At 48.7% G+C, this 25,544-nt stretch overlaps 1 protein-coding gene across 10 annotated transcripts; it reads left to right on the top strand.

The window, feature by feature from the left end:
• Nucleotides 1-2,492: 2,492 nt before the first annotated feature.
• On the top strand, nt 2,493-25,527 carry AIFM2 (AIF family member 2). 10 transcript variants are annotated; one of them, XR_013975541.1, is made up of 10 exons: nt 5,214-5,265; nt 14,214-14,412; nt 14,731-14,846; nt 15,819-15,938; nt 16,337-16,429; nt 18,615-18,723; nt 20,723-20,875; nt 21,878-22,081; nt 22,742-22,970; nt 25,336-25,527. XR_013975541.1 is itself a non-coding variant. In XM_080937964.1 (10 exons), exons 2-9 carry the CDS (start codon nt 14,235-14,237, stop codon nt 22,891-22,893), a joined length of 1,125 nt encoding a protein of 374 aa, XP_080794090.1. In that variant the 5' UTR covers nt 5,214-5,265; nt 14,214-14,234; the 3' UTR covers nt 22,894-22,918; nt 25,336-25,527. The 10 variants fall into 10 exon arrangements, 6 of the variants coding, with proteins under 6 accessions (XP_080794085.1, XP_080794087.1, XP_080794090.1 ...); XR_013975542.1 differs by lacking the exon at nt 25,336-25,527 and adding an exon at nt 24,667-24,909; XR_013975543.1 differs by lacking the exon at nt 25,336-25,527 and adding an exon at nt 23,986-24,909.
• Nucleotides 25,528-25,544: the final 17 nt, after the last annotated feature.

Genomic DNA, 25,544 nt, shown 5'->3' with positions numbered 1-25,544 from the left:
TAAGAATCTCTTACCTTTTGTGTTTTGAGGCAGTCCTCAGAGATGGGGGAACTGGCTCCGATATGCTATGTGAATTTTCTCATGACAGAATGTCTAGCAGAATGGAGCAGTCCACACCACTACTTACGGGGAAATGAGCCAGGGCAAGATATGACCCCGGGGCATGCCTCTGCCTCCACGGACGACCATACTTGTGTGTGTGTGTGTGTGTGTGTGTGTGTGCGCGTGCGCGCGCGCGCACGCACGCATTCACATTCTGAGACAAGGTTTCTCTGTAACAGAACCCTGGCTGTCCTGGAACTTGCTTTTTAGACCAGGCTGGCCTTGAACTCACAGAGATCCACTTGCCTCCCTCTCCTGAGTGCTGGGATTAAAGGCATGTGCCGTCACTGGCTACCCTTGCCTTTATGTAGGTACCGGGGATCCAAATTCACTTCTGTTTGTAAAGCAAGGGCTTTAATCACTGAACTCTGGCCTACAGTAATCACTGGTCCTGATTCCGCGGTCTTGCATGTGAATTTCAAAAATGTTAATGGTATTGCAGTGTCCAAAGGTTGGACCTGCCCATATCTCTTTGGAGATGATCTCTGAGTCACATCCAACTCTGCTCATCTCCTGAACATCTATTAATCTAATCAAGTCAACCTTCAAGATTAACCATCACAAGCCTACCCCTTGTCAACCTGACACTTAGACAATAATACCTGTCATGCCTCCTTTCAACTCCCTCCCACTTCCAGACTTTTAGAACCCTCCCCCAGGGTGGGTTTGGAGAAGCAGCCTGCCAGTTGGACTCTTCCGTCTACACTGATGCCTGCCTCCTCCGGGAATCCTCCCTCAACTTTCCCAAGCTCCAGGTCCTCATCAGGTTGAAGTGTCTTGGTTCATCTCTCAGTCCCATGTTACAGGGCAAGTGCCCGGATAGTTTCTTACTTAGCAGACACCACAAAGGAGACTGCCTGCTTGGTGGTTCTTTAGGGACAGTCCTGTCCTGACTTTGGCTTCAAGGCCGTGGTCCTGGCTTCTTTCAAGGCTCAGTTCCTCAGCTTTATTGGTTGAGTGGAATGATGTTACTCAAGTTCTCCTGAGGGAGCCCCATTGTCACCATAAGCAAGGAGTAGATTATTGAAACTGATCTTGCAAAACTGGAAATGAACATGAGGTATAGAAATGGTGTTGTGTTCAGTGACACGAGCTGTTACTGTTTTAAAGTGGGATTGTTTCGACTGTCCTGGTTGTTACAGTCTCATGGCCAGGAAAGGATGGATGGGGTGAGTTGTAAGAGTTTTCTTGTAGGATGATGGGAATGTTCTGGAATTAGGCAGTGGTACTGGCTGCGAAACCTTAACACCATTAGTATTGTGGCATATGGATTATATTTTAATTTAAAACATTTAAAAATTATTTCTGTTTCTGTGTATGGGTATTTTGCCTGCACATGTTTGTTCGCTAGGGGAATGTCTGGAAGCAAGAAGAGGGGTCTGAAGATGGTGGCAGATCCCCTGGGACTTGAGTTACAGAGGATTGTGAGCCACCATGTGGATGTTGGGAATTAAACCTGGGTCCTCTGGAAAGACCTTACCACTGAACCACCTCCCCAGTCCCTATATCCTATCCTGTTTTGGTCTTGTTTTGTTGAGACACGGTTGAGTATCCCTGGTTGGCCTGAACTTGCTCTGTAAACCAGTCTGGCCACAAATTCAGAAATCCTCCTGCCTCTGCTTGAGTGCTAAGATTAAGGTCATGTGCAACCAACATTGGGCTATATTTTAATTCTAACAACAACAACAAAATTGTCTCTAGCCAGCCATGGTGGCAGACAGACACCTTTAGACCCAGCACTCAGGAGACAGAGGCAGGTGGGTTTCTATGAGTTCAAGGCCAGTCTGGTCTACAGAGTGAGTTCATAATAAAGAGACCTTAACGAAAAATAAATTGTCTCATGTAGTCCAGGCTGGCCTTAAACTCACTATGTAGCCAATAATAGCCTTAAGTTTCTGATGGCCCTGTTCTACCTCCTGAGTGCTGGGATTACAAACGTGCACCACCATGCCTGATTTATGTGGTGCTAGGGGTTGAACTCGGGGCTTTATGCGTGTTATGCAAGCAGTCCACCGGTTGAGCAATGTCCACAGCATCTGTATCTTAATCTTAAGTAATAACTTGGGTCAAGCTCCTAAGGAGACAGGTGCTGGGCCAGTGCCAGAAACTGAGACCCAACACTCCAGTAAAGTGACGTTTCTGTTTGTGATGGTGAACCTTCACGGTCAGCCTGACAGGCAGCAGGACCTATGGACCACATAGGAGACAAACTTTGGTGCTCTGGGAGGATGTTGAGGTTTGGTCTTTTGCTATGCTAAATACTGGCTGCTCCCAGAGACTGCTCATAGGCTCAGATGATGCCATATGACCTTTCCCCTGATTGGTGAAAAAGATACTGACAGCCAATAGCTGGGCAGAAGAGACACTGGTTTAGGGTTCCCGGTCTAGGTCTGAGGAGAACCATAACGGAGGGAAAAGAAGGTAGAGAGAGGAGAAGGTGCCATGGGCTAAGAATCTTAAAGCAACGGCCATGTGGGTTGGCTAATTGGAGGTAAGTGCAGCCCAGAGGAAACACGACAAATTATGTAATGGGATTATTGTCTGGGAATAGACATAATAGCATAGAGGGTAGATTCCTGCCCAGCTCTTGTGTTGACTAAGGCTTATTGTAAATATAAAGGTGTGTCTTTTATCTGGAAACCAGATGGTTAGAGGAGCGGGTAGAAACCCTGGATTGAGATTAAATATTTCTACAATGGAGGATATCCCCAGAGACCTTTCTTTGACTGAGGTGAGAACACCTACTCTGTTTTTTTTTTTTTTTTAAGATTTATTTATTTAATGTATGTGAGTACACTTTTGCTCTCTTCAGATACACCAGAAGAGGGTGTGTCACCTTAAGGGTGGACATCTTAAGGGAATAGGAATTTACTTTGCCTTGAGGTTTCTTTTTTTCTTTGTTTAAAGATTACACACACACACACACACACACACACACACACACACACACACACACACTGTAGTAGCTGTATTCAGACACACCAGAAGAGGTCACCAGATCTCATTGCAGATGGCTGTGAGCCACTATGTGATTGCTGGGAATTGAACTCAGGACCTTTGGAAGAGCAGTCAGTGCTCTTAACCACTGAGTCATCTCTCCAGCCCATGCTTCGAGGTTTCAAGAGGGTTCAGTCCATGGCTGCTAGGTCTCATGTGCTTGGGCAGATCATCGTGGTCCCAGGGGCATGTGGTGGAGGACAGTCCTCACGTCTGTGGATTTGGAGAATGAATGAGGCTTCTCTAGGTAAAAGTGTCCTGCTGACATTATCTATTCCCAGGTGGTTACATTTCATAAGGGAAATATTAAACTTGGTAGAGAGGAGCTTAGAGTCAGCTCAGAACACACCCAGACACCAAATTCTTGGTACCAAGGAGAGTTATTACCCCAGAAGAACAAGTTGGGGTGAGGGTGGAAAGCTGCCTGTGGATGGGACAAAGGCAGCAGCAGGTGTCTCTGTAGGAATGGTTTTTAAGGAGAAAAGGGGGAAGTCTGCACATGGATGAGTTGGTAAGTCCTGATTGGACAGGTTAGCCGGTGTAGCCAGATCATGAATTTTGACGGCTGGACCTTGGTGTTCAGTGTCAGAAATGAGCCAGAGGCCAATTAGGGAATCGACCTTGGGGGAGTTAGCTTTAGGAATGTGATCTAAGGGTTTTAGCCAGCTAGAGGGAAGGGGAAAGGGCAAAGGCTGCTGGTACCATGTTTGCCTGTCCAGGCCTGTTAGAGCCCTTCAAGTAGGTTCTGCTCTGTCTCTGGGTATGCACCAGTAGCAATTATAGAAGACAGGAAGTGGGGAGAGGGCGGGCACTGGGGGGATCTGGAGGAATGGAAATTATACAAATATTCACGTGTGAAATTCTCATAAAAACAACTGTTTACAGCAAGACCAACCAACCAACCAAATAACGAAATGCTATCTACTGTATATGTTTGAGACAGGGTCTCATTCTGTAGCCCAGGGTATCCTTGAAATTGTGAACCTCCTGTCTCAAGCTCTCCAGTGGATATGGGTACAAGTAGGAGCTAGTGCACTCTGCTCGGGCTTGTAAGTGACCTCATGGACACTCGCCTACTGTTCCTAGGGTTTGAGGCAGACGGTCTATCTTTTCCCTGTGCAGCTCAGAATGCTCTGACCATCCCGGCATCCTGTGACTTTGCACGCATGCTCGCTTCCCTCCTTTGCTCAGGGCCGATTTCAGTTTCAGAGAGAACTTTTTGTTCTTCAAACTTCCTTACTGCAGTAGGTAACATGAGATGTTTTCGTTTGATTGCTTTTGTTGGTTTGTTTGTTGTTTTGTTTTATAGGTTTTACAAGACAGGGTTTCTCTGTGTAGCCTTGAATGTCCTAGAACTCGCTCTGTAGAGTGGGCTGGCCTCGAACTCAGCAGAGATCCTCCTACATCTGCTTCCCCAGTGCTGGGATTAAAGGCTGCACCACCACAGTCTGACGGTAGTGGTGGTTTCATGGCTTCATTTTTATAGACAGGATCTCAGAAAACCGAAAGTGGCCGGGGTAGCCAAGGATGACCTTGAATTTCTAACACTTTCTATCTCTACTTCCTAAAAGCTAGGATTATAGGCATGTACCACTGTGCTCTGCTTTCATGGGTAACAAATCCAGGGCTTTGAGGATAGGCAAACAGCTCCTGAGTTTTGTGTTTAACCCCTTCTTCCCCCAGGTTATCACATAACTAAAAGTTAAACCTGTTTCGCTCTCCATTTTAATGCTCCAGGGCAGGACCCAGGACGGGCATACAGCAGGTGCTCAGCCTATATGCAACAGGAGTACACAGCTAGTGTGTGTGTGTGTGTGTGTGTGTGTGTGTGTGTGTGTGTGTGTTTGTGTGTGTGTGTGTGTGTGTGTGTGTGTGTGTGTGTGTGTGTGTGTGTGTTGGGGAGGGGCTGGAGGGAAGGGCCTATAGGTGTCTCCCAGGAACCCAGACATAACTAGGAAGCATGATTTTGGCAGGCTGAGAGGCTAGGTAGGCTGCAGCGACATTGTGTCCAAGTAGGGAGCAACTTGTAGGCGGTCAAGGTCAGTTTCTGAGCAGCGAGGGGGCGGGGCTCGGGGCGGGGCTCGGGGCGGAGCTGCGAGCCGGGAACAGTGATGGTCACGCCCCGGCCTAGGGCCTCGGCGCCGGAAGACGCAGGGACCGCTACAGGTGAGGTCGCTTGGGGGCCCTTGTTTCCACGCGCGGCGTGGGAGACAATAGGGGTATGACAAGGGCCGCAGAACTAGGAGAAGGCCGTTACCTAGAATACCTAACACCGGTCCCGAGGTTCCTCGGGATTCATTGCCCCTAAATTCCCGCTTAAGTCTGTCCGGGAACTTGGGAAGCAAGACTCGCAGGGGCAGCGGGGCAGACGTGGTCTTGATCTTGGGAGGGTCTCAGGTAGAACGACTGAGGTATCTGAGCGCAGCGGGAGACCCTTAGGGGTCTCTGGGGATGTGAGTGAGGTTGCCCAGGGCCCAACAATTCAGGTGCATTGGAGGCCCGCTTCATCCTGCCCCCCTGTGAAGTAGGAGATCTCGCAAAGCAAAACCAGCCTTGACTGAATCCCTCTTCCCCCTCTTATTTTCTGCCTCCCTTTCCCACTTTCCCACTTCCTTTCTCTCTCTCCCTCCCCCTTCCCTCAGGCACCCTACCCTGTTCCTTCCAAGACTATACTCAACACATCCCCATAGCCCGCTACCCCTAAGATCACTTTGACACTGGCATTTAAGGGAGGAATGGGAGTGCTCAGCTGTCTTAAGAGCTGAGGCACTTGGGGAGAGCGGATTGGTATAGTTTGGGAAGAAACTTCCAGATCTACCCCACTCAGCACCTATGTGCCAAGGTTAGCATCAGCTCCTAACATGAGCCTGTGTCCGCTGCCAACACCCCCCAAATGTTCAGCCACACTCCTAGAGGAGTTCCCTAAGGGACTGCATGTCAGCACTGACCCAAGTCACCTCCTATCCACTAGGAAGACAATGAACCCTAGCCACTGTCCGGCTCTTCCCAGGACTATTTGAGGCTTATCAAGTGCTGTACAGTCATTGACCTTGTCTGTGGGAGATGCAGGTCGGTGTTGGCCAGGGATGGGCCGGTCACTAGGGCAGGGTTTGAGGGCAGGAGTGTCTATGGTGAAGTGAGTACTTCTCCTCCTCCTTCTCTTTGTTCTTTCAGCCAGTCCCTTTTAGCAAGGGGTGTTCTTTAGGGGTGCATTCCTTAGCAGCTGGTTCTCGAGTGCTCACTCTCAGCCTTGTCCTCGGTGGAAGAGGGGACAGATGGCATAGCCTATTGAGTCACACTTCAGGAGCCTCTTCTGCCTCGAGGCCACTGTGGAGACATGGCTACCCTGTGTGTCAATGTCAGTCTTTCTCCTGTAGAAGCCAGGATGACTCTAAAGGCCATTTGGTGTATTTGTGATTTTTGTGGAGTAGACAGTAGGGTGGTCTTACTTTGGCCTGGGTGCACAGGGTTCCTGTTGTGTGTTGCCTGAAGCTTAACCTCCTATTTTTTAAATTTATTTATTGTTAAGCCCGAAGCTTAACCTCTTAATGGCCATGGCAGAAATGTGTTCCAGGGACTGGAGAGATGGCTCAGCGGTTAAGAGCACTGACTGCTCTTCTAGAGGTCCCGAGTTCAAATCCCAGCAACCACATGATGGCTCACAACCATCTGTAATGGGATCTGATGCCCTCTTCTGGTGTGTCTGAAGACAGCTACAGTGTACTCAAATACATTTAAAAAGATCCTGTAAAAAAGAAAAGAAAAAGAAAGAAATGTGTTCCAGTAGATTCCTGAAAGCCTTTACCCAGGGATCAGGCTGCTTATCTAGCAGAAAGAATGGTTGATAGGCAAGTTTAAGTGTGAATTACATTGTGTAAGTGTGTGTGTGTGTTTTGGGAGATGTGACAATGATAAACTACTTAGGAATTAGGGCAGAGGGATGGGGCCTTGTGTAGCCCTTGGCAGGCTCAAACTTACTCTGGACCCAAGGTTGGCCTTGAACTTCTGATTCTCCTTCTACCTCTTTGGTGCTGGGATTACAAGGGTGCATCACCACACCTGGTTTTACAGGATACTAGGTATCGAACCCAGGACTTTGTACATTCTAGGTAAACACTCCACTGACAACCCACCTAACACTTAAAAGTTGTTTTAAGCCAGTGGTTCTCAACCTGTGGGTCTTGACTCCTTTGGGGGTCTGGATGACACTTTCACAGGGCTCACTAGAGACCATTGGAAAACACATGTATACATTTTGATCCATAACAAATTTAAGGTATGAAGTAGCAATGAAAATGATGTTATGGTCAACAGGAGAAACTATGTTAAAGGGTCACAGCATTAGGAAGGTTGTGAACCACTGTTTTAAGCTAATATTTCTGAACACAGTAGTTACAGTGGATGCTCTTCCATACTCCCTTGCTGGGAGTTAAAGCGAGGGTCATCCACGACTCAGCAGCTCTCCCCATAGCCTTAGACTAAACTTGGAATCATGTCCACATAAAACTTCGTACACAGACCGTCCATCCCCAGAGGCACTGTTCGCAACAACCATGAAGGGAAAGCTAAAGTGTTGGGCAATGCACAAGAATTTAGTTTGGTCATATGATGGTGGTATTTAGTCATGTGAAAAAGGAACTCTGACACCATACAAGTCAGGAAAAGGAACCGGACAGGAGTAGTTGTATGCTGGTTAATTTCACTTACACAAAGCATGTAGGACAGACAAATCTGTAGAGACAAGGGACAAGAGTACTTACCAAAGGATTTCTTCAAGACAGGGTCTCCACACATTGCAGGCTGGCCTTGAACTCTCTATCTGTCTACCGCAGTGTCTCCTGAGTGCTGGGTTTACAGGCATGTCTCATCACAGCCTGAGGGCTTTCTGGCTTGATTGATGTGCTGCTGTGCAGTGTAGAAAGTGCAGTGACCCCTGCCAGTTAGCACGTTAAATGGTAACTTGGATACAGGAATTATATTTGACTAAAGAACTCATGGGGCTGGAAAGATGGCCTCGTGGTTAAGAGCACTGGTTGTTCTTGCAGAGGACCCTGGTTTGATTCCCAGCACACACGTGGTAGCTAACAACTGCCTATAACTCCAGTTCCAGGGCATCTGGACTGCAGGCACTGCATGTGCATGCGGCACAGACATACATGCAGATAAAACACCTATACCCATAAGAAATAAAAGATTTTTAAAAATCATACATTAATAGACTTACCTTATTATTTTCCTTTTAGAGATAGAGTTTTACTCTGTAGTCCTAAAATTGACTATTTAGTTAAGGCTAGCCTTAAATTTACATTGATCCTTCTGCCTCTGTCTCCTAAATTCTCGGATTATAGGTATGATGTATCATCACTGGTTGCTTCCCTGTCCAACGTGTGTGTGTGTGTGTGTGTGTGTGTGTGTGCTGAAGCTAACATTGGGTACCTTTCCTCGATAAATACTTATCTAGTTTATTTTTGTTTTTTAAGGCAAGGTCTCACTTTGTGGCTCCAGCTAGTCTAGAACTCTCTGTTTAGACCAGGCTGGCCTCAAACTCACAGGGGTCTGCCTGACTCTGGAGCATGGGGATTAAAGGCCTGTGCCACTGAGCCTGGCCCTGACCTGTTCACTTTTAAAGGCTGAATAACATGTTTCCATTAAAGGCTTGTCCATGGAAAAGTCAGGCAACAGAATCATTTCCTGTAGAGCCTTACTCCCTGCTCAAACAGTAAGGCGCAGCTCCTAGGTGTGCTTTTCCTTTCTTAGCTTTCTCTTGTGTAGTTTGCTAAACAAGTCCATGTTGTTTCTGTGAAGATAACTGAGATTCAGAAATGAAATGGGCTGATCCATGGAGCAAGTTCCAGGACAGCCAGGCCACAGAGAATAGGTTGTATGAGGGCTGGAGAGATGGCTCAGTGGTTAAGAGCACTGACTGCTCTTCCAGAGGTCCTGAGTTCAAATCCCAGCAACCACATGGTGGCTCACAACCATCTGTAATGGGATCTGATGCCCTCTTCTGGTGTGTCCGAAGACAGCCACAGTGTACTTATATATAATAAATAAATAAATCTTAAAAAAAAGAATAGGTTGTATGTATGTGGGAGTTCTTTTGGAGTCTCCCACCCATGGAAGTTTCTGTGGGTTAAGAGTCTTTCAGTGATTGCAGCTGGCCCAGCCTGGCTGTCATGTGAGTGCACCCAAGTACAAAGGCATGTATTTGGGGTCTGCAGCTGGAGGTGGAGGGCTGCAGCCCAAGACTGTGGCTTTAGGTGGCTGGCCAAGTAGGTCATGGCCCAGCAAAGAGGAGCCTGCCACACCCCACCCCCACCCCCGTTCCGGAGAGGGGCAGCCAAGAATGGACAGAGAAAAGCCAAGGACAATTAGTGTGTCCAAGTGTTGGGCAAGAAAGTGAAATGTTCCAGAGAGTTGCTCGCCTTTTATCTCCAGAGTGAGGGTGGCAGAGGTCAGTGGAAGAGAGAGGGCAGCAGGGACTGACACAGTCTCCCTTTTCTTGGCGTTTTGCTCTGCGGCCCTCAAGGCTGGGAGACTCAGAACAGCAGTTTGGATTTAGTGGAGGCTGGCTCAGGTGGACGTTGCAAAGGGCTACATTTTAGGGGAGTAGCTAGGTGCTGAGGAAGGAGCGGGCATCTGGGGCTTGCCTAACTCCTACCTTTGGCCAGCTCAGTAAATGCTGGCACCCGCCTCTCCCAGAGAAGGTGTTCTCAGGAGATGCAAGGGCAGGTTTGTTGACCCATCTGGCACGATGGGCTCTTAGTGATGTCTGTGCTGGCCTGTCACCTGCTCTACCCACGTTTTTGCCACATGTGTCTCAAACTTTCTTGCACCCACTTCTGACCTTACAACTGACTGCTGGCCCAGGGCAGGACTAGGCTCACACAGAGGGAGGCAAGCAGAACATACCCCACTGTGGTCCACCTTATGACCTTCCATGTTTCCAGGTCCTGCTACCCCACTGGTGTCCATTCCTGCCTTGGGCTGAGTACCTGTGTCCTTCCGGGTCTTCTCCGACTTTTATTCAGTTGGCATATTCAGCCTGCTGAATACTAGGAGTTAGCTCTGGGTAGCTCTCTGAGGAGTTAGAGGAGGAGAAGGAGCATTTGCCTCCGGGGGGGGGGGGATTTGTCATGGTCTTTCTTAGTCTCAGTTTCCTAATCTGTCAGATGGGTGGGATGCGGAAGTCTTGGTGTCCTAGAAGACACTTAGCCAACGAGAAATAACCTTAAGTCCCCTTCAAACTCCTGATACAGAGCTCTCCCACCCCCAGTACCAAGTGTAGATAGTGTGAGGAGTTCTAATCCTGTGTGGTTGGGATGATTTGGGAACAGGGGTTTCTATGTCTTAGAGTCAATCCTGTGTAGACCAGGTTGTCTCCTGTGTGTCAATGCTAACTGGACCCTTAGTTCTTCCGATTAAAACAAGGTGAACTGAGGGAGCTGGATGGCTCAGTGGTTAAGAGCACTGGCTGTTCCTGGCTGAACTTGGGGTTCCATTCCCAGAGCACACAGCTCACAACCAAACATGATGGGGTGCACAGACACACATGCAAGCAAACTCTCATGCACATAAAATAAATTAAAAAGTAAGTGGGGCTCAGAGAAGAGTGGGGCTCCCTCTAGCCACATAGACAATCAGATAGGCTCTGCTGTGCCTCCTGAGACAGTCCTGAGACAGAGATAAGCTGGGACACACTCCCTCAAAAAGCTGTCCAGTGGCTCAGCTAGGAATCCATTTCTTTTTCTTTCTGTGTGTGTATGCATGTGCGTGCGTGTACTTGGAAGCCAACGGTTGCTGGGTGTCATTTCTTAGGAGGTATCCACATTGGTTTGAGATAGTCCAGTGGGCTGACTAGCCAGTAAGCTTCAGAAGCCCCTCTCCCCCGAAGTGCACACTACAGTACCTTGTTTTTTATGTAGGTGCTGTGGCTAGAACTCAGGTTATCTAGTGTGCTTGCATAGCGGCATTTTACTCACCGAGCTGTCTCCTAAGACTTCTGGTTTGTTTTGTTTGTTTTGTTTTTTGTTGAGATGGGGTTTCTCAGAGTAGTCACTGTCTGAATCTGTAAACCAGACTGGTCTCAAACTTGGAGGTCTGTCTGCCTCTGCCTTTCAAGTGCTGGGATTTTTTTTTCTATTAGTTTGTATTTATTTGAGTGCACTGTAGCTGTCTTCAGACACACCAGAAGGGGGCACCAGCTCTCATTATAGATGATTGTGAGCCACCATGTGGTTGCTGGGAATTGAACTCAGGACCTCTGGAAGAGCAGTCAGTGTTCTTAACCACTAAGCCATCTTTCCAGCCCAAGTGCTGGGATTCTTTAAAAATAACCTTTATGTAACCCAGGCTGACTCTGAACTTTCTATGGCTATGAGGATGACATTGAATTTCTGGTCTCTCTGCGTTTACCTCCAGGTTCAGGGACTGTAGGCATGAACCACTGTGCCTAAGTTATTCCTTTTTATGTCCTCCAAATGGCATTATTGGTGCCCTGCCCTGAAGCCCACAGAGTAGCTGGGCCTCTCTGACTGCTTTCTGTAGCATTTCTGTCCTAAGTGTCTCCCAGAGACTCTTCCTGTTACTTGGCCCAGGGTGAAGGATGTATGATGTCTTCTGGTCTGAGACAGTACCACCTAGCAACCGTTTCCCTGCTGTCTAGACCTCAGCAGGGATGTGGCCCTCACGTGGGTGGGTGTCTCTTTCCACACTGGCAAGCCCTCAGGCTGTCTCAAGACCACATAGTATGTCTGTCTCTGGGGTTTATTTGTGCTGGAGACAAATCCCAGTCCCTCATAGGGGCAGACTCCAGGATGCTGACGTGGCCCTGACAACATCATGCAGGTACTGGGACAGGGAGCCCGGGAAACTTGAGCCTGCATTTCTCTCTGGGCTCAGCAGTTCTGTGTTTAGTGCACTAGATGGCTGCTTTCCTCTGCCTTAGATGCCTCAACATCCGGCTCTGGGCCAAAGGCTTTGGAATTTTAGCACCCAAGGTTCAACTAAGGTTTGTTCTTAGTTGGCTGGAACTGGGTAGCCTGCCTTCATCCAGAGGTGAGCCTTAAGCTTGGGCTACACCAACTGTAGGCACACTTCTCAGATGCTTGCTCTCTTGTCTCTCCTCAAAAACCTCCCGCAGGGCCTGCTCTCCCCTCTATGCACCATTTACCTGATGGCTAGTGTTTTTCTGACCATTCTTCCTCTGTTCAGATAGTCATTGAGATTTTTCCCAGCAGGCCTTTCTCCTCCATTTCCACGTCTTGGATCATATCCCCTAGATATGTGTGTGGGGGGTGAGGGTTGCTCCTACCCCACTGCAGGCTTCTCCGCTATACCTTACTGTCCTCACCTCAGCTCATGCCACAAACTCTTAGTCTCTTTGTGGTGTTGCTACAAAATGCTGCTCATTTATAATAAGTAGAGCACTTATGGGCTCATGGTTTCGTTTTGTTGTTGTTGTTGTTGTTGTTTTGTTTTGTTTTTTTTTTAAGACAGTGTTTCTCTGTTTAACAGTCCTGGCTGTCCTGGAACTCCCTTTGTAGACCAGGCTGTCTTGAACTCACTCTGCCTCCCGAGTTCTGGGATCAAAGGTGCGCATTGCCACACCCGCTGGCTCTAAAGGGAAGTCCACAGTTAAGGTGTCAGCTTCTGCCAAGAGCCTTCCTGATGCATCTTCCCGTGGGGAAGGACAAAAAGAACAAGTTCCCAAACTTGAAGTCTCAGGGCATGATTTTAAAAATTAAACTTTTATTTTATGTATTTTGTGTGTGCACACATGTGTGAATGTGTACATGTGTGTGTATGCACGTATGTGCATGGGCACTTGTCAAGTTGCATGTGTGGAGGACAACTTTCAAATGTTCATTTTCATTGTGAGAGGGGTGGGGATTGAACTTATGTCAGCAGACTTGGCAGCAGGCACCTTTACCAGCTAAGCCATCTCACTGGCCCCTCAGTACCTTATATAGTGAGCAAAAATCTATTCATAGGTGAGTCTTTCGTGACCTAAGCACCTCCCATGAGGGCCACCTCTACACTGTCATATTGGAGATTCCATTTTCATTGTGTGCTTTTTGGAGGAACACAGTAAGCCACAGTAGCATCCTATGTTTTGAGATTCTTGTCATCAGTGGCTCCTTTAGTCTGGGGCTCACACTGGTGACCTAGGCTTCTAGTGCAATGTCATCCCAGTGTTTGAACGTGGAAGTTAAAGGATTTCTTTTCCGTTAGATCTGGCTTCTTTGGTTCCCGACAGGCCAGGCTCCTGTTTCTTCTTCATCCACCTGCCCAACTTCCTGCATGTTTTTTGCTTATGTGGTCCTTTGATGTTCTAAGCTCAAGCGAATGTTTATTTAACAATTGCTATCATATGTGTATGATATTGTTGGGGGAGGGGCGCGCATTGTCAGAGGACAACTTTTGGGGACCAGTGTTCTTGCATTGCATTCTGGGCACTGGTCTTGCACACTTCTCATGTTGTCTTGCTCATCTGAGCTCTGCTTCTGTAAGGCTAGGGGCCCCATGGTCCGTAACAGGCGTGTACTCTGTACTCTGACATTGCTTCCTCCATGGAAAGACAAACTGAAGAACAGTTTGATAATCATGACCATGGATGCCTAGAATGGCTTGGGGTGGGGATGGGGTTCCGGGTGCCTCCAGAGAAGGGGACGGGTGTTTTTGATGGGGCGAGAGCTGGCTGATCCCTATTCTTATCTGATTCAATTTAATTTAATTCAGTGTCCACGGAAGTGGAATTTTGTGAGTTTTGTGGAGCTGGGGAGAACGCACAGTGGTTAAAGCAGTTGCCACACAAGTGTGATAGCTAAATTCGGATCCTCGGCACCCAGTAAAATGCCAAGTGAGCATGGTAGCCCACCTGTAATTCCACCCGTAAAAGGAAAGACAGACAGACAGACAGACAGACAGATAGACAGGGGATCTTGTCCTAGCTAGACTAGCCAAATTGGTTAGCTCTGGGTTCAGCTGAGAGACCCTGTCTCAACAAAGAATGTGGACAGCGATTGAGCAAAACTCCTGCCGACACCTGTCTCTTGCTATGGACACCCCTTCTCCTCCTGTTCCCCTGAATCTAATGTAGTATCTTCTCCCAGCCCAGAAGCGCCAAGTTCAAGATGGGGTCCCAGGTCTCGGTGGATACAGGAGCTGTGCATGTGGTGATCGTAGGCGGGGGCTTTGGAGGGATAGCGGCTGCCAGCCAGCTGCAGGCACTGAATGTCCCTTTCATGCTGGTGGACATGAAGGACTCCTTTCACCACAATGTGGCAGCCCTCCGGGCCTCCGTGGAGAGCGGTGAGTTGCCCCGAGCATGGTCTTGTCTGTCCATGAGGTATGGTATCAGGGCCAGGGCCATTTTCTCTATATTAGAGTTGCTCCAGGCACTGGATTCATTCTGGAGCAGCTCAAGCCACTGGTCTTAAGCATCTCTCATAATGAGGCCTAGAGTAAGCGCTTAGGTTCTTCTGAGGACCAGATGGGCACTTCAGCACAGAGTAGACACCTGGGTATACCCGCCGGCCTGGCAGTGGCCAAGAGCAACCTTGTGGCTATATGTCTGAGGAAAGCTTCAGCCCCGTTCTACTCTGTGACGTCTTCTGGGTTCATTCCCAGGGTTCGCCAAGAAGACATTCATTTCTTACTCCGTGACCTTCAAGGACAACTTCCGCCAGGGCAAAGTGATTGGCATAGACCTGAAGAACCGGACAGTGTTGTTACAGGGTGGCGAGGTAAGTGTGTGGGGTTCCTCTGGCGGAAGTGGGTCCTTGCAGGGTCCAAGAGGAGCCACTGTGGGCTCCAAGCCCTGCTTGCTACTTGAAAGCACATTCTTCTTCATGTTGGTCACAGCAGACACAAGATGGTGGCTGGGGTTGCCTGAGTCTTTCCCACATGCCAGGCACTATCCTAAGCCTATACATAATGCCATTGTCTCCCCCTTTGGCATGACAGAGGGAAGGGCCTAAACTATCTGAGAGAGGAACTGGGGGTACGGCTGCAGTGGTAGAGTTCTTGACTAGCATGCTTGAAGCCCTGGGTTTGGTCCTTAGCATGGAGCACGGTGCATGCCATGTAATTCCATGTTATATGGGAGCTGGAGGCGGGAGGTTAGACAATCAAGGTCATTCTTAACTACATAGCCTAGTCTACACAAGACTCTGTCTCAAAAACAAAAGTCCAGGGCTGGAGAGATGGCTCAGTGGTTAAGAGCACTGACTGCTCTTCCAGAGGTCCTGAGTTCAATCCCCACCAACCACATGGTGGCTCACAACCATCTGTAATGGGATCTGATGCCCTCTTCTGGTGTGTCTGAAAAACAAAACTACAGTATACTCACATACATAAAATAAACATGTAAATCTTTTTTAAAATGTCTAGAAGATTCCAAACTGGAGGCATGAGTCCTGCTTATTGGCTCCCCCCTTCCCTCCCCCCAACCCCCCAAGTATTTTTCTGTCAGACTCCCTACTGTGGAGGGGTGGCTCTCTGCATCCCCATGCTGGCTAGTGGATACCCATGTTTCTTAGGTGTTTCTTAGCTTCATGACCCCCATCAGTGTGGTGTTTTCCTATTCTCTAAGAGGACTGCTCAGAGCCTCTTCTCCGCAGTCTGCTTTTGATCACCAGTGTCCTGAGGTTGGAGGCAGAGGCCCAGTCACATCCTTCTGGCTTACATTCATGTTTCTTTGTTCCGATCCCTTCCAGGCCTTGCCCTTCTCACATCTTATTCTGGCCACAGGCAGCACTGGGCCCTTCCCTGGCAAGTTTACCGAGGTATCCTGCCAGCAGGCAGCCATCCAGGCCTATGAGGACATGGTGAAGCAGGTGTGTCATACCGGCTTGGATGTGGGACAGGGTGGGCAGGCCGGAGTGCTGTGGGCCACAGCCAGGGCTGGGGCTGGGAGACTGTGGGAGGACATCAGTGCTGGATGAACGGCTTTGGAGGAAGCAAGAGTTACTTCAGTGAGATTCTCCCAGAGTTCCTATAGGTGGTGTGCTGGTTTGTCACCGGCTTGTCTTACCTGCCCCTGTCCCACTTTGTATAGGCATGGCTCCCATCCCACATGCTTGGTGTGGTAGAATGCACCTGGTTCCCTGTGACCAGGTTCCCCAGTGATCCTCTGAGGTGGGGAGGAGGCCCATCTGCAGCCCAAATACGAACAGAGCTCTGCTCTTCTTTGGCCACGAAGGCCTGTGAGTATGTTTCCCCGTCCCTTCTGCAGATCCAGCGCTCACAGTTCATCGTGGTGGTGGGAGGCGGCTCCGCAGGAGTGGAAATGGCAGCAGAGATTAAAACCGAGTACCCTGAGAAGGAGGTGAGGCTGGGCCCTTGACTGTGAACTCTCAGCGGGCAGCTGCTTTGCCTGCTTTCTTTCTGGGAAAAAAAATAAGTATAATATATGTTTATTTATTTATTTAGTGGTTTGTGTGTGAATATGTATATGCATGTATATGTGTATATGTGTGTATATGTGCATATGTGTGCATTTGTGTGTATATGTGTATATGTGCATATGTGTGTATATGTGTGAGTGTATATGTGTGTATATGTGTGTGTATGTGTGTATATATGTGTGTGCATATGTGTATATATGTGTATATGTGTGTGCATGCACATGCACAAGTGCATTGTGTGAGTATGGTAGCCGAAGGATAACCTGTGGCGGTCAGTTTTCTCTTTCTACCCTGTGTACCCTGAGGACCGAACTCATGTAGTCATCCTTGGGAGCAAGCACCTTTACCTGACCAGCCATCTCCCCAGCCTAGAAACACCAGGACTTTTCTCAGGCCCTGGGTTGCTGGAGCTCCACTCACATAAGCAGAGTATGTTTTCCATCTTGTACACAAAGCAATTCCATGAGCAATTTCCCCACATAGTGAGGGAGAGCTTCCTCCTTAGGCTTTTGGCTGTGGAGAGCTCTGAATGTGGGGAAAGGATGGCCAGGGAGATATCTCATAAACCCAACCTCCCTCATCTCCTTTAGAGTTAGGGCCTTTAGGATGATGCCTGGACGTTCTTTGATAACCTCTTTTTGCTATGAGGCTTCTTGATTTGTTTGATTGGCAGCCCTTACCTGGACAGCCATGTGGGGGTCCATGCTCAGGGCACTGGGAGAACTGCCCACAATAGGGAAGGACTGAGTCTCAGTTTCTTCTACCCATGGAAGGGTGGCAACTGCTTGCCCTGACTCTTAATGCTGGAGAGATAGGAACCAAGCTGACACCTTAGAGAGAGAAGGGTCTAAGCTCCTTGAATGGTAAGGGGTTAAATGACAGTCATAGTGCTGGGTTCTGCAGGCCAGGGCCTCCAGGTACTTAATGTGGGTTAGCCTTGGCTCATGTGGGTCAGCCTTGGCTCATGTGGGTCAGTCTTGGCTCATGTGGGTCAGCCTTGGCTCATGTGGGACAGCCTTGGCTCATGTTGGTCAGCCTCTTCAAGCCACACAGAGCCCACAAACAGCGCTCTCCTCTCTCAGGAGAAATGGTTAGCTTCGAAAAGGAAAATCAGTCCGGGGTAATTTAATTACATGCTTACTCTCTGACAAATGGTTGGACATTATGGTGACTGATGGATGTAGTTAAAGTCTTCATTTTGATTCATGAGTGTTGCATAGGGGAAAACCCGACATCCGATGCTTGTTCTCAGTGCTTTTGTGATGAGAAAGATGGGTCTTTCCCAACACTGATAGGTTTTACTAACACCAGTGGCATGTCCCATGACGCAGTTCGATTCCAACTGCCTGGAATTGGTACATACATAGATTAAGCCCCAGGAGGCCGTACCCCAGAAGACAGTGGAGCAGTAGGTCCCAGGCTTACCAGCCTGACCCAGCCAGAAGTGGAAAGTTCCTCCCTGCAGGCTTTCGAGTGGCCAGGCTGGCTGATGAACCATCATGTAAATAGCTGATATTTTTGATGGTCTTAGGGGACCCCTAAGGGTTGTGACCCACAGGTTGAACACCACTAACACAGAGAGATCCTGTCTCACATAAAATAAAATAATTTAAAAGGTGTACTTAACTGGGTGGTGGTGGCGGCACATGCTTTTAATCCCAGCACTTGGGAGGCAGAAGCAGGCAGAACTTGGAGTTTGCGGCCAGTCTGATCTGCAGAGGTCCAGAGCAGCCAGGGCTACACAGAGAAACCCTGTCTTGAAAAACCTAAATATATAAATAAATAGAGAAGCAAACAAACAAATAAATAGAACGTGTGTGAGTGTTGCCATCAGCCTGGTATTCACATCACTCATGTGGTGATCACGCAGTTGTAAATCCTGAAGGAACCGTTCCTTTGCCTTAGGTGGAGTGTGGGTTGGTACAGGGTCACATGGGTGATCCTCTGGTTTACGGGCACTGAGTAATGGGGACTGAAGTAGGCTGGGGCCCTGAGCCCTGCAGAGTTCATAGTTGATGTTCAGTTTTCTCGCTATTACATAGGACGTAGGACAGGGGACTCAGGGGCTGCCCGCTGGAACCCTGTAAGTTTTTTTTTTTGTCCCAGGTCACTCTTATCCACTCCAAAGTACCCCTGGCTGACAAGGAGCTCCTGCCCTGCGTGCGGCAGGAAGTGAAGGAGATCCTCCTCCGGAAGGGTGTGCAGCTGCTGCTGAGTACGTGAGACGTCACCCCTCCTGCCCAGCCCCGTCCCCAGCCCCCTTGCCCAACTGCTGATGCCCAGAGTCCCAGCCCTGGCGGCCGGTAGGGGCGGTCCATCCTTGCAGGCTCCCTCTTTCCCATTGTATCTGGAGAGCAGCAGGCTTTCTCAAGCATCAGAGCCTGCTTGAGCTGTGTCCAACTGGAGTCATAGGGTGCAGCAGTTTCCCGCTGTAACTTAGGACAAGGACCGGTCGGTGCTGTTTACTGAATGAGTTAAGTTCTTCTAAAGGATCGGCCCATGTTTTCTTTCTTTCCTTCTTTCTTTCTTTCTTTCTTTCTTTCTTTCTTTCTTTCTTTCTTTCTTTCTTTCTTTCTTTCTCTCTCTCTCTCTCTCTTTCTTTCTTTCTTTCTTTCTTTCTTTCTTTCTTTCTTTCATAAATAAACTTCCCAGTCGATGGCAGTTTAAGGAATTTTAAGAGAGCTTTTATTTGTTTATTTTATTTACTTTATTTATATGAGTACACTGTCGCTGTCTTCAGACACACCGGAAGAGGACATCAGATCCCATTACAGATGGTTATGTAGTTGCTGGGAATTGAACTCAGAACCTCTGGAAGAGCAGTCAGTGCTCTTAACCGCTGAGCCATCTCTCCAGCCCCATTTTTTCACTTTTGATGTCTCTGTGGAGGAGGGAACAGACTTGTAATCTGAGGCATTGAGTATGTGTGTCTGTCTGTCTGTCTTGTCTGTCTGTCTCTCTTTCTTTTGCTTTTTTGAGACAGTGTCTCTCTGTGTATCCCTGGCTGTCCTGAACTCACTCTGTAGATCAGGCTGTTCTTGAATTCAGAGATCTGCCTGCCTCTGCCCTCTGGAGTGCTGGGACTAAAGGTGTTTGCCACCACCACCCTGCTTGAGTGTGGCTTTTTGTCCAGAGCAGGAAGGGACAGAACTTTCCAGAATTTGGAGTGGGATGCACCTGGGTTTTACCTTCATGTTCTCTCAGAAGGCTGTGAGGTAGTTGCTATGGAAACCCCTCCCAGCTGTCTACAGCCTCTGTTGGTAACTGGTCATGGAGAGCTGGAAGCACTTCCAGACAGGTTTCCTCACTTTCCATGCATCCATCCATCTGCCCATCCATCCATCCATCCTTCTGTCCATCTATCCATCCATCCATCTGCCCATCCATCCATCCATCCTTCTGTCCATCCATCCATCCATCCTTCTGTCCATCTATCCATCCATCCATCCATCCATCCATCCATTCATCCATCCTTCTGTCCATCCATCCATCCTTCCATCCATTTATCTATCCGTTCTTTAAAATAATTCTTATGTGTGTGGATATTTTGTCTGTGTACCATGAGTGTACCCAGTGCCTGTGGAGGCCAAAGGAAGGAATCGGATCCCCTTGAACTGGAGTTACAGATGGTTTTTAGCTTCTGTTTGGATGCTGCTCGGAATCAAATCTGGATCCCCTGGAGGAGTGTCAGTTTTCTTAAGCACTGAGCCCTCTCTCCAGCTCCTCCATATATGTGTTTATTTAATCTTGGGAAAGTATATCATGTAGACCAGGCTGGCCTTATGGCCTTAAACTGTGTAGCCAAGGAGAACTTTGAGAGTCTAATCTTCCTGCCTCCATTTCTAGAGTACCAACAAATACACTATGCTCAGTTTATATGGTGCTGGGTGTAGACACAGAGCTATCTGCAGTTCTGCAATACCCTACCGACCGAGTCCTTTCTCTGCTGTCTGGTGCTTGTTGTACTGAGAAGCCTTCTGCTTAGGATAGGCGAGCTGCCCTTCAGAGAAGGAAGAGGCCTTTTATTGAGTAGTGTTCCCTAGAACTTGGGAAGTTTGGCACCTCCCTGGAACTTTTCTCTAGACAGACCCCTTGGGGACAGACTGTTGTCCTACTGCTTGGGAGTGTGGACAGAGGGAGGGTCCTGAGGGAGTACTCATCTGCCATGGTGTGTGCTGGCTTCCGCCCGCTTCCTGTCACGGAGCCCTCCACAGGTGAGCGGGTGAGTAACCTGGAGGAGCTGCCCCGCAATGAGTATCGGGAGTACATCAAGGTGGAAACGGACAAGGGCACAGAGGTGGCCACCAACCTGGTGATTGTGTGCAATGGGATCAAGATCAACAGCTCCGCCTACCGCAGTGCATTCGGTGAGTGCGTGGCATTAGTTGTTCCCTAAGCTGCTCTGCCTAGACACCCCATAGCCCTTGCCACCTGAACCAGCACCCCGTGTCTCCTCCTTTTATTCCAGAAGTTCATTAGACCTTGAACTTTAAACTTAGGTGAGCCAAGCCCAGCTGTCCCCCCACCCCCCATCCCCTACCCTCCAGCTCAGAGGCCAGAACCCCCAAGGTGAGTGCTTTCCCCTAGTGGTAAGAGATGGGAACAGGCTTCAGAGAGGTGAGAATGGCCTCTCTTGAGGAAGTCCACAAGTCCCTGGTCACGTTTTTTTTTTTTTTTTTTTTTTTTTTTTCTCCATCCACAGGTAACTCTGCTCTCTCCAATCCAGATCCAAGCATTGGGCCACTTCATCCCAAACCTCCGTTTGGGGGAGTCGAGACCTTAATATGGCCTCGTCTCTTAAAGTTCAGTAGTTAGTGCATGACAGTGCATGTTTAGGCATCTACACAGGAGGGTAAGACTCAGGGCCTCCATGGTTGCTCTGTATCTCCACGTACCTGTCCTTCACCCACTGCCAGGCATCCTTTGCTGACCAGTCTCTTCCAGATCCAACAGGAAGTTAGTTTTCAATCCAGAAGGAAGCCAGCCCACATGGGGTAGTGAGCAGAAAACCAAGTTTAACACCTCATTATTCTAATGTATTTCCAAAGATAAGTCCTTCTAAATCCCTTTAAGGGAAGCTGTCATTTAGGAATGGCCTGCATGTATTTTGAAATTCCCATGTATGTTCCAAAGCCAGAGGACTTTCGGAGAGCTCTCTGTGTTTTGTTTGAGGGCTTTTCCCGTGCTCTGCCTCTGTTCTTGTGGGGTAGGCTTGCTTCAGCAGGAAGGGTCTTGGGTGGGGACTTCAGGCCGGATGACAGCAGGTGGGGGTGTTACTTCTTAACATACACTTCCGAATTGACTGGACCCACACTCTGCACCTGCCCTTCTCTTCCGGAGTCGACTTAACATGACATCATCTCACCCAGCAGAGACTAGGCTGGCCAGCAACGGGGCTCTGAAAGTGAACGAGTTCCTCCAGGTGGAAGGTTACAGCAATATTTATGCCATTGGTGACTGTGCCGATATCAAGGAGCCCAAGATGGCCTATCATGCTGGCCTGCATGCCAACATTGCTGTGGCCAACATTGTCAACTCCATGAAGCAGAGGCCCCTCAAAGCCTACAAGCCAGGTGAGGAAAGCTCGGGTACTTCACAGTTGTTGAAGTTTGGGATTAGATAGGCGGAAGGCTTTGGGGGCTGAAAGATGAATGACCACTAGATTGCAGGTCTCATACAAAGTCTCTTTAAAACCAAACATGCCTTTGGCTTGAGCTCTGTGGTAGAATTCTTGCCTGGCACACTGAAGCCCTGGGTTTTACTGGCAGCGCTGCTCACAAAAGAGGCTGGGGAGAAAGCTCAGTCAGTGAAGTACTTACAAGGAGGGCCCTAGTTTGATACTTAGAACACATATTAAGAAAAGGACAAAAAAACTTGGGCCTTATGGCCAGTTTAAAACAGTTTTAAAACAATGTGAATGTCACCTGAAGAATGACAGCTCAGGTTGTCCCCTGGTCTTCACATACACATGTGCAAAACATCCGATTTGCTTTCCTAAAGGGTATGCATGGCTGCTGTACACACACACACACACACACACACACACACCCCTGACTTGCTTTCCTAAAGGGTATGCATGGCTGCTGTACACACACAAACACACACACACACGCACACACACACACACACACACACACACACCCCTGACTTGCTTTCCTAAAGGGTATGCATGGCTGCCTGCTGGAGTCTCAAGCATCAGGGCTGCATCCCTCAGCGTCATCTTTGCCTCCCAGGTGCGCTGACCTTCCTCCTGTCCATGGGCAGAAATGATGGCGTGGGCCAGATCAGTGGCTTCTACGTGGGCCGCCTCATGGTGCGGCTGGCCAAGAGCAGGGACCTTTTCATCTCCACAAGCTGGAAAACCATGCGGCAGTCTCCACCGTGACGGGGAGGCTGTGTGGAAGCCCGAGGTACCACTCAGAGGGGTGACGGCCGGCTTGACAAAGGACACCCTTCCGACAGGTGCCAGGGGTGGAGCTCTTTCATGGGCTGGCTGGAAATACAATTTGGGTTAATGCCAGAAATGAGAAACAGAGAGTAAAGGGGGAGGCATTAAAAAAAGAGAAAGTAGCCTAGAAGATTCATTCCAGGTTTGGAAGGCCTGCCTGCAGCCATGCTAGCTAAAGGATCTCAGGGAGTCAGAGGGAACTTCCTGGGTCCTGTAGGCTTCTGTGTGCCAAAGTGAAAGCAGACTTTGGGAGTGTGGTTGAGAGCTCTTGCTGGGCAGAGCTGGGCTCCTTTAGCAGGCACCTCGGCTGTAGCATACATTGTAAAGAGAGCCTGAAGCATGAGACCAGGGGAGGGGTTCTGGGGTGGGAAAGCCTGTCTGTCTCACAGTGAGTGGGTTACTAATCAGGGCCTCCTTTTACTCTCCCTAACTATGGTTCGGATCAGCACCCTGCTCTCTCTCTCTTCTTTCCTTCCCTCCGAACAACACTCACACCGCGCACCTGCAGAATCTCTCTCCACCCCACAGTGTCTACCTAAATTATTCAGGTTCCCTTGAACTCCAGAGCTCAAATAATGCTCCTGCTTCAGTCTTTTCTGGTACCTTGGAACCCTCTTTAACTTTCACGGGCCTTTATCTCCATATTCGACTGACTGTGTGTCATGGGTGCATTTATGAAGAGCCAGACAAAGTTTCTCTCTAGCTCACCCATCGGTTGATGAACTCTCTTTGAGAATCGGGGAGATATAAGCCACATTTGCCCCTTCTCCTAAGGTCTCAATGACAAACTGAAGCAGGGCTCTGTCAAACCATACTCCAGGGCACCAGTGACTTTATTGGGCTTTCTTACCTATTCTGTTCTCCCACTAGAGGCCAAACCGGAAAGCTTGAAACAGTAGGCGTGAGAGTCTCATAAATCCGAGGCTGTACTGATGGAGCACCTCCCTCCCTAACCTTCCCTAGACTATATGCCTAAGCCCCTCCTTGAGGCCAGATGTGCTGTCATTAAGGCAGACTTGTGTCCAACAGGTGGTGGGAACTGCTAGATACACAGATGAGAGTCTCCTGATCCTCCCCCATCATTCCACAATCAGATAAACAGTCAACAGCTGGGACAATCCTTTTAAAGGGGGGAGCAGCTGAATGCCCCAGGATGATGGGTGCTTGGCTCCGAGGACAGTCCACTCAAACACCATCCTAACAGGGTGAGGTTTATAAGTCTGGAGAGGCTAAGACAGATGCCTGGCTGGCTTCTGGAATCCCAGGATGGAAACCTGTGACTGTGGGAGAGCACTGGCTGCTTGATCCTCAGAGACCAGAGTGGCAACTCTGTTAATCTCTAGTGATTTCCAACAGGGGGATGGGGAGCTAGGCTGCTCATTTCCTGGCCCTCACTGCTCACCATATCTGCTATAGATTGCTAAGGTGTATGAAGTATGTGAAGGACTTTTCTATCCAAGTAGGGATTAGCCACTTGTGCATGGCCTGAGTTGACTGTCTATAGCAGAAGAGACTGATAGTCCACTCCAGTAGATTCAGGCATGACTCTCCCCACCCTGCAGCTCCCTGCTTGCTTTGGCCTTGGCCTCTGGTTATGGGTGGCAAGAGTCCTTGAGATACCAGCCTCCCTGGTACTTCCAGCCCATTCTCATCTGGGCTGTGACCAAGGTCTGTTCCAGACTGGAGTTGAGACTTGACTCTCTCTCCCAGAGACTGACCACCAGCCGGCAGCTTTGTCCCCGGCTCTGCCATTGTGGATGCCAGCCACCAAGCTCACCCTCTGTGGGGGCACAATCAACTACCTGCAGGAAGTCGGCCATGTAGCAGCTTTACAGAGCATATGGTGGGACTCTTCAGTGGCAGGCCTTGTGGTCTTTACTCAGATGAATCTATCTGTGGGAACGCAGTTTTCCAAGAGGAGAATATCGCAATAAAGGGCTATGTTATAAGAAAGACACCGGATCTTTTTTTTTCTTCTCATTTTTCTTTTTCTTTAAAAAAACAAAAACCGAACAAACAAAAATCCTGAAGCAAAACCCTTTTAGGTGTAGTTACAAATATTTTAGGCGTCAGGGAGGGGACCCTATAACAGAAAAGACCCTATAACAGAAAAGCACCCCGAGATGTTTTCCTCATCTTCTCTCCACTGAGGGAGACAGCCAGTATACCTAGGTTTGACAGTCACACCCTTAGCACTTGAAAAAAGGAGGAACCAAAGACGTAGGAACTTTGAACAGATTGTGTGTGTGTGTGTGTGTGTGTGTGTGTGTGTGTGTGTGTGTGTCAGAGAGAGAGAGAGAGAGAGAGAGAGAGAGCTTGTAAAAGTCGATGTTATAAATCTAAACAAGGTCTATTTTTGTTTGTTTGTTTTAAAAAAAGTTCTAAAACAACAGGAAGAAAAACACATGGAAAGAAACCCCTGGTGGAGACCTGGTTAACGAAGAGACCCTTTGTAAAGAGTATAAAACGCACCAGGGCCCTTCCCCAGGCAGGCAGGCCCCGTCCCCGCTGCCTCTGCTTCCCCTCTGAGCCACCCTCTGCTCCCATGCCTGATCACTCTTCTGTGATCCTTTTAAAAAATAAAACCC

The sequence above is a fragment of the Micromys minutus genome, assembly GCF_963924665.1.
Source record: "Micromys minutus genome assembly, chromosome: 25".
Classification (NCBI taxonomy): Eukaryota; Metazoa; Chordata; class Mammalia; order Rodentia; family Muridae; genus Micromys; species Micromys minutus.
Note: the sequence above shows the minus strand (reverse complement) of the source record. Positions and strands in the feature narration are given on the sequence as shown.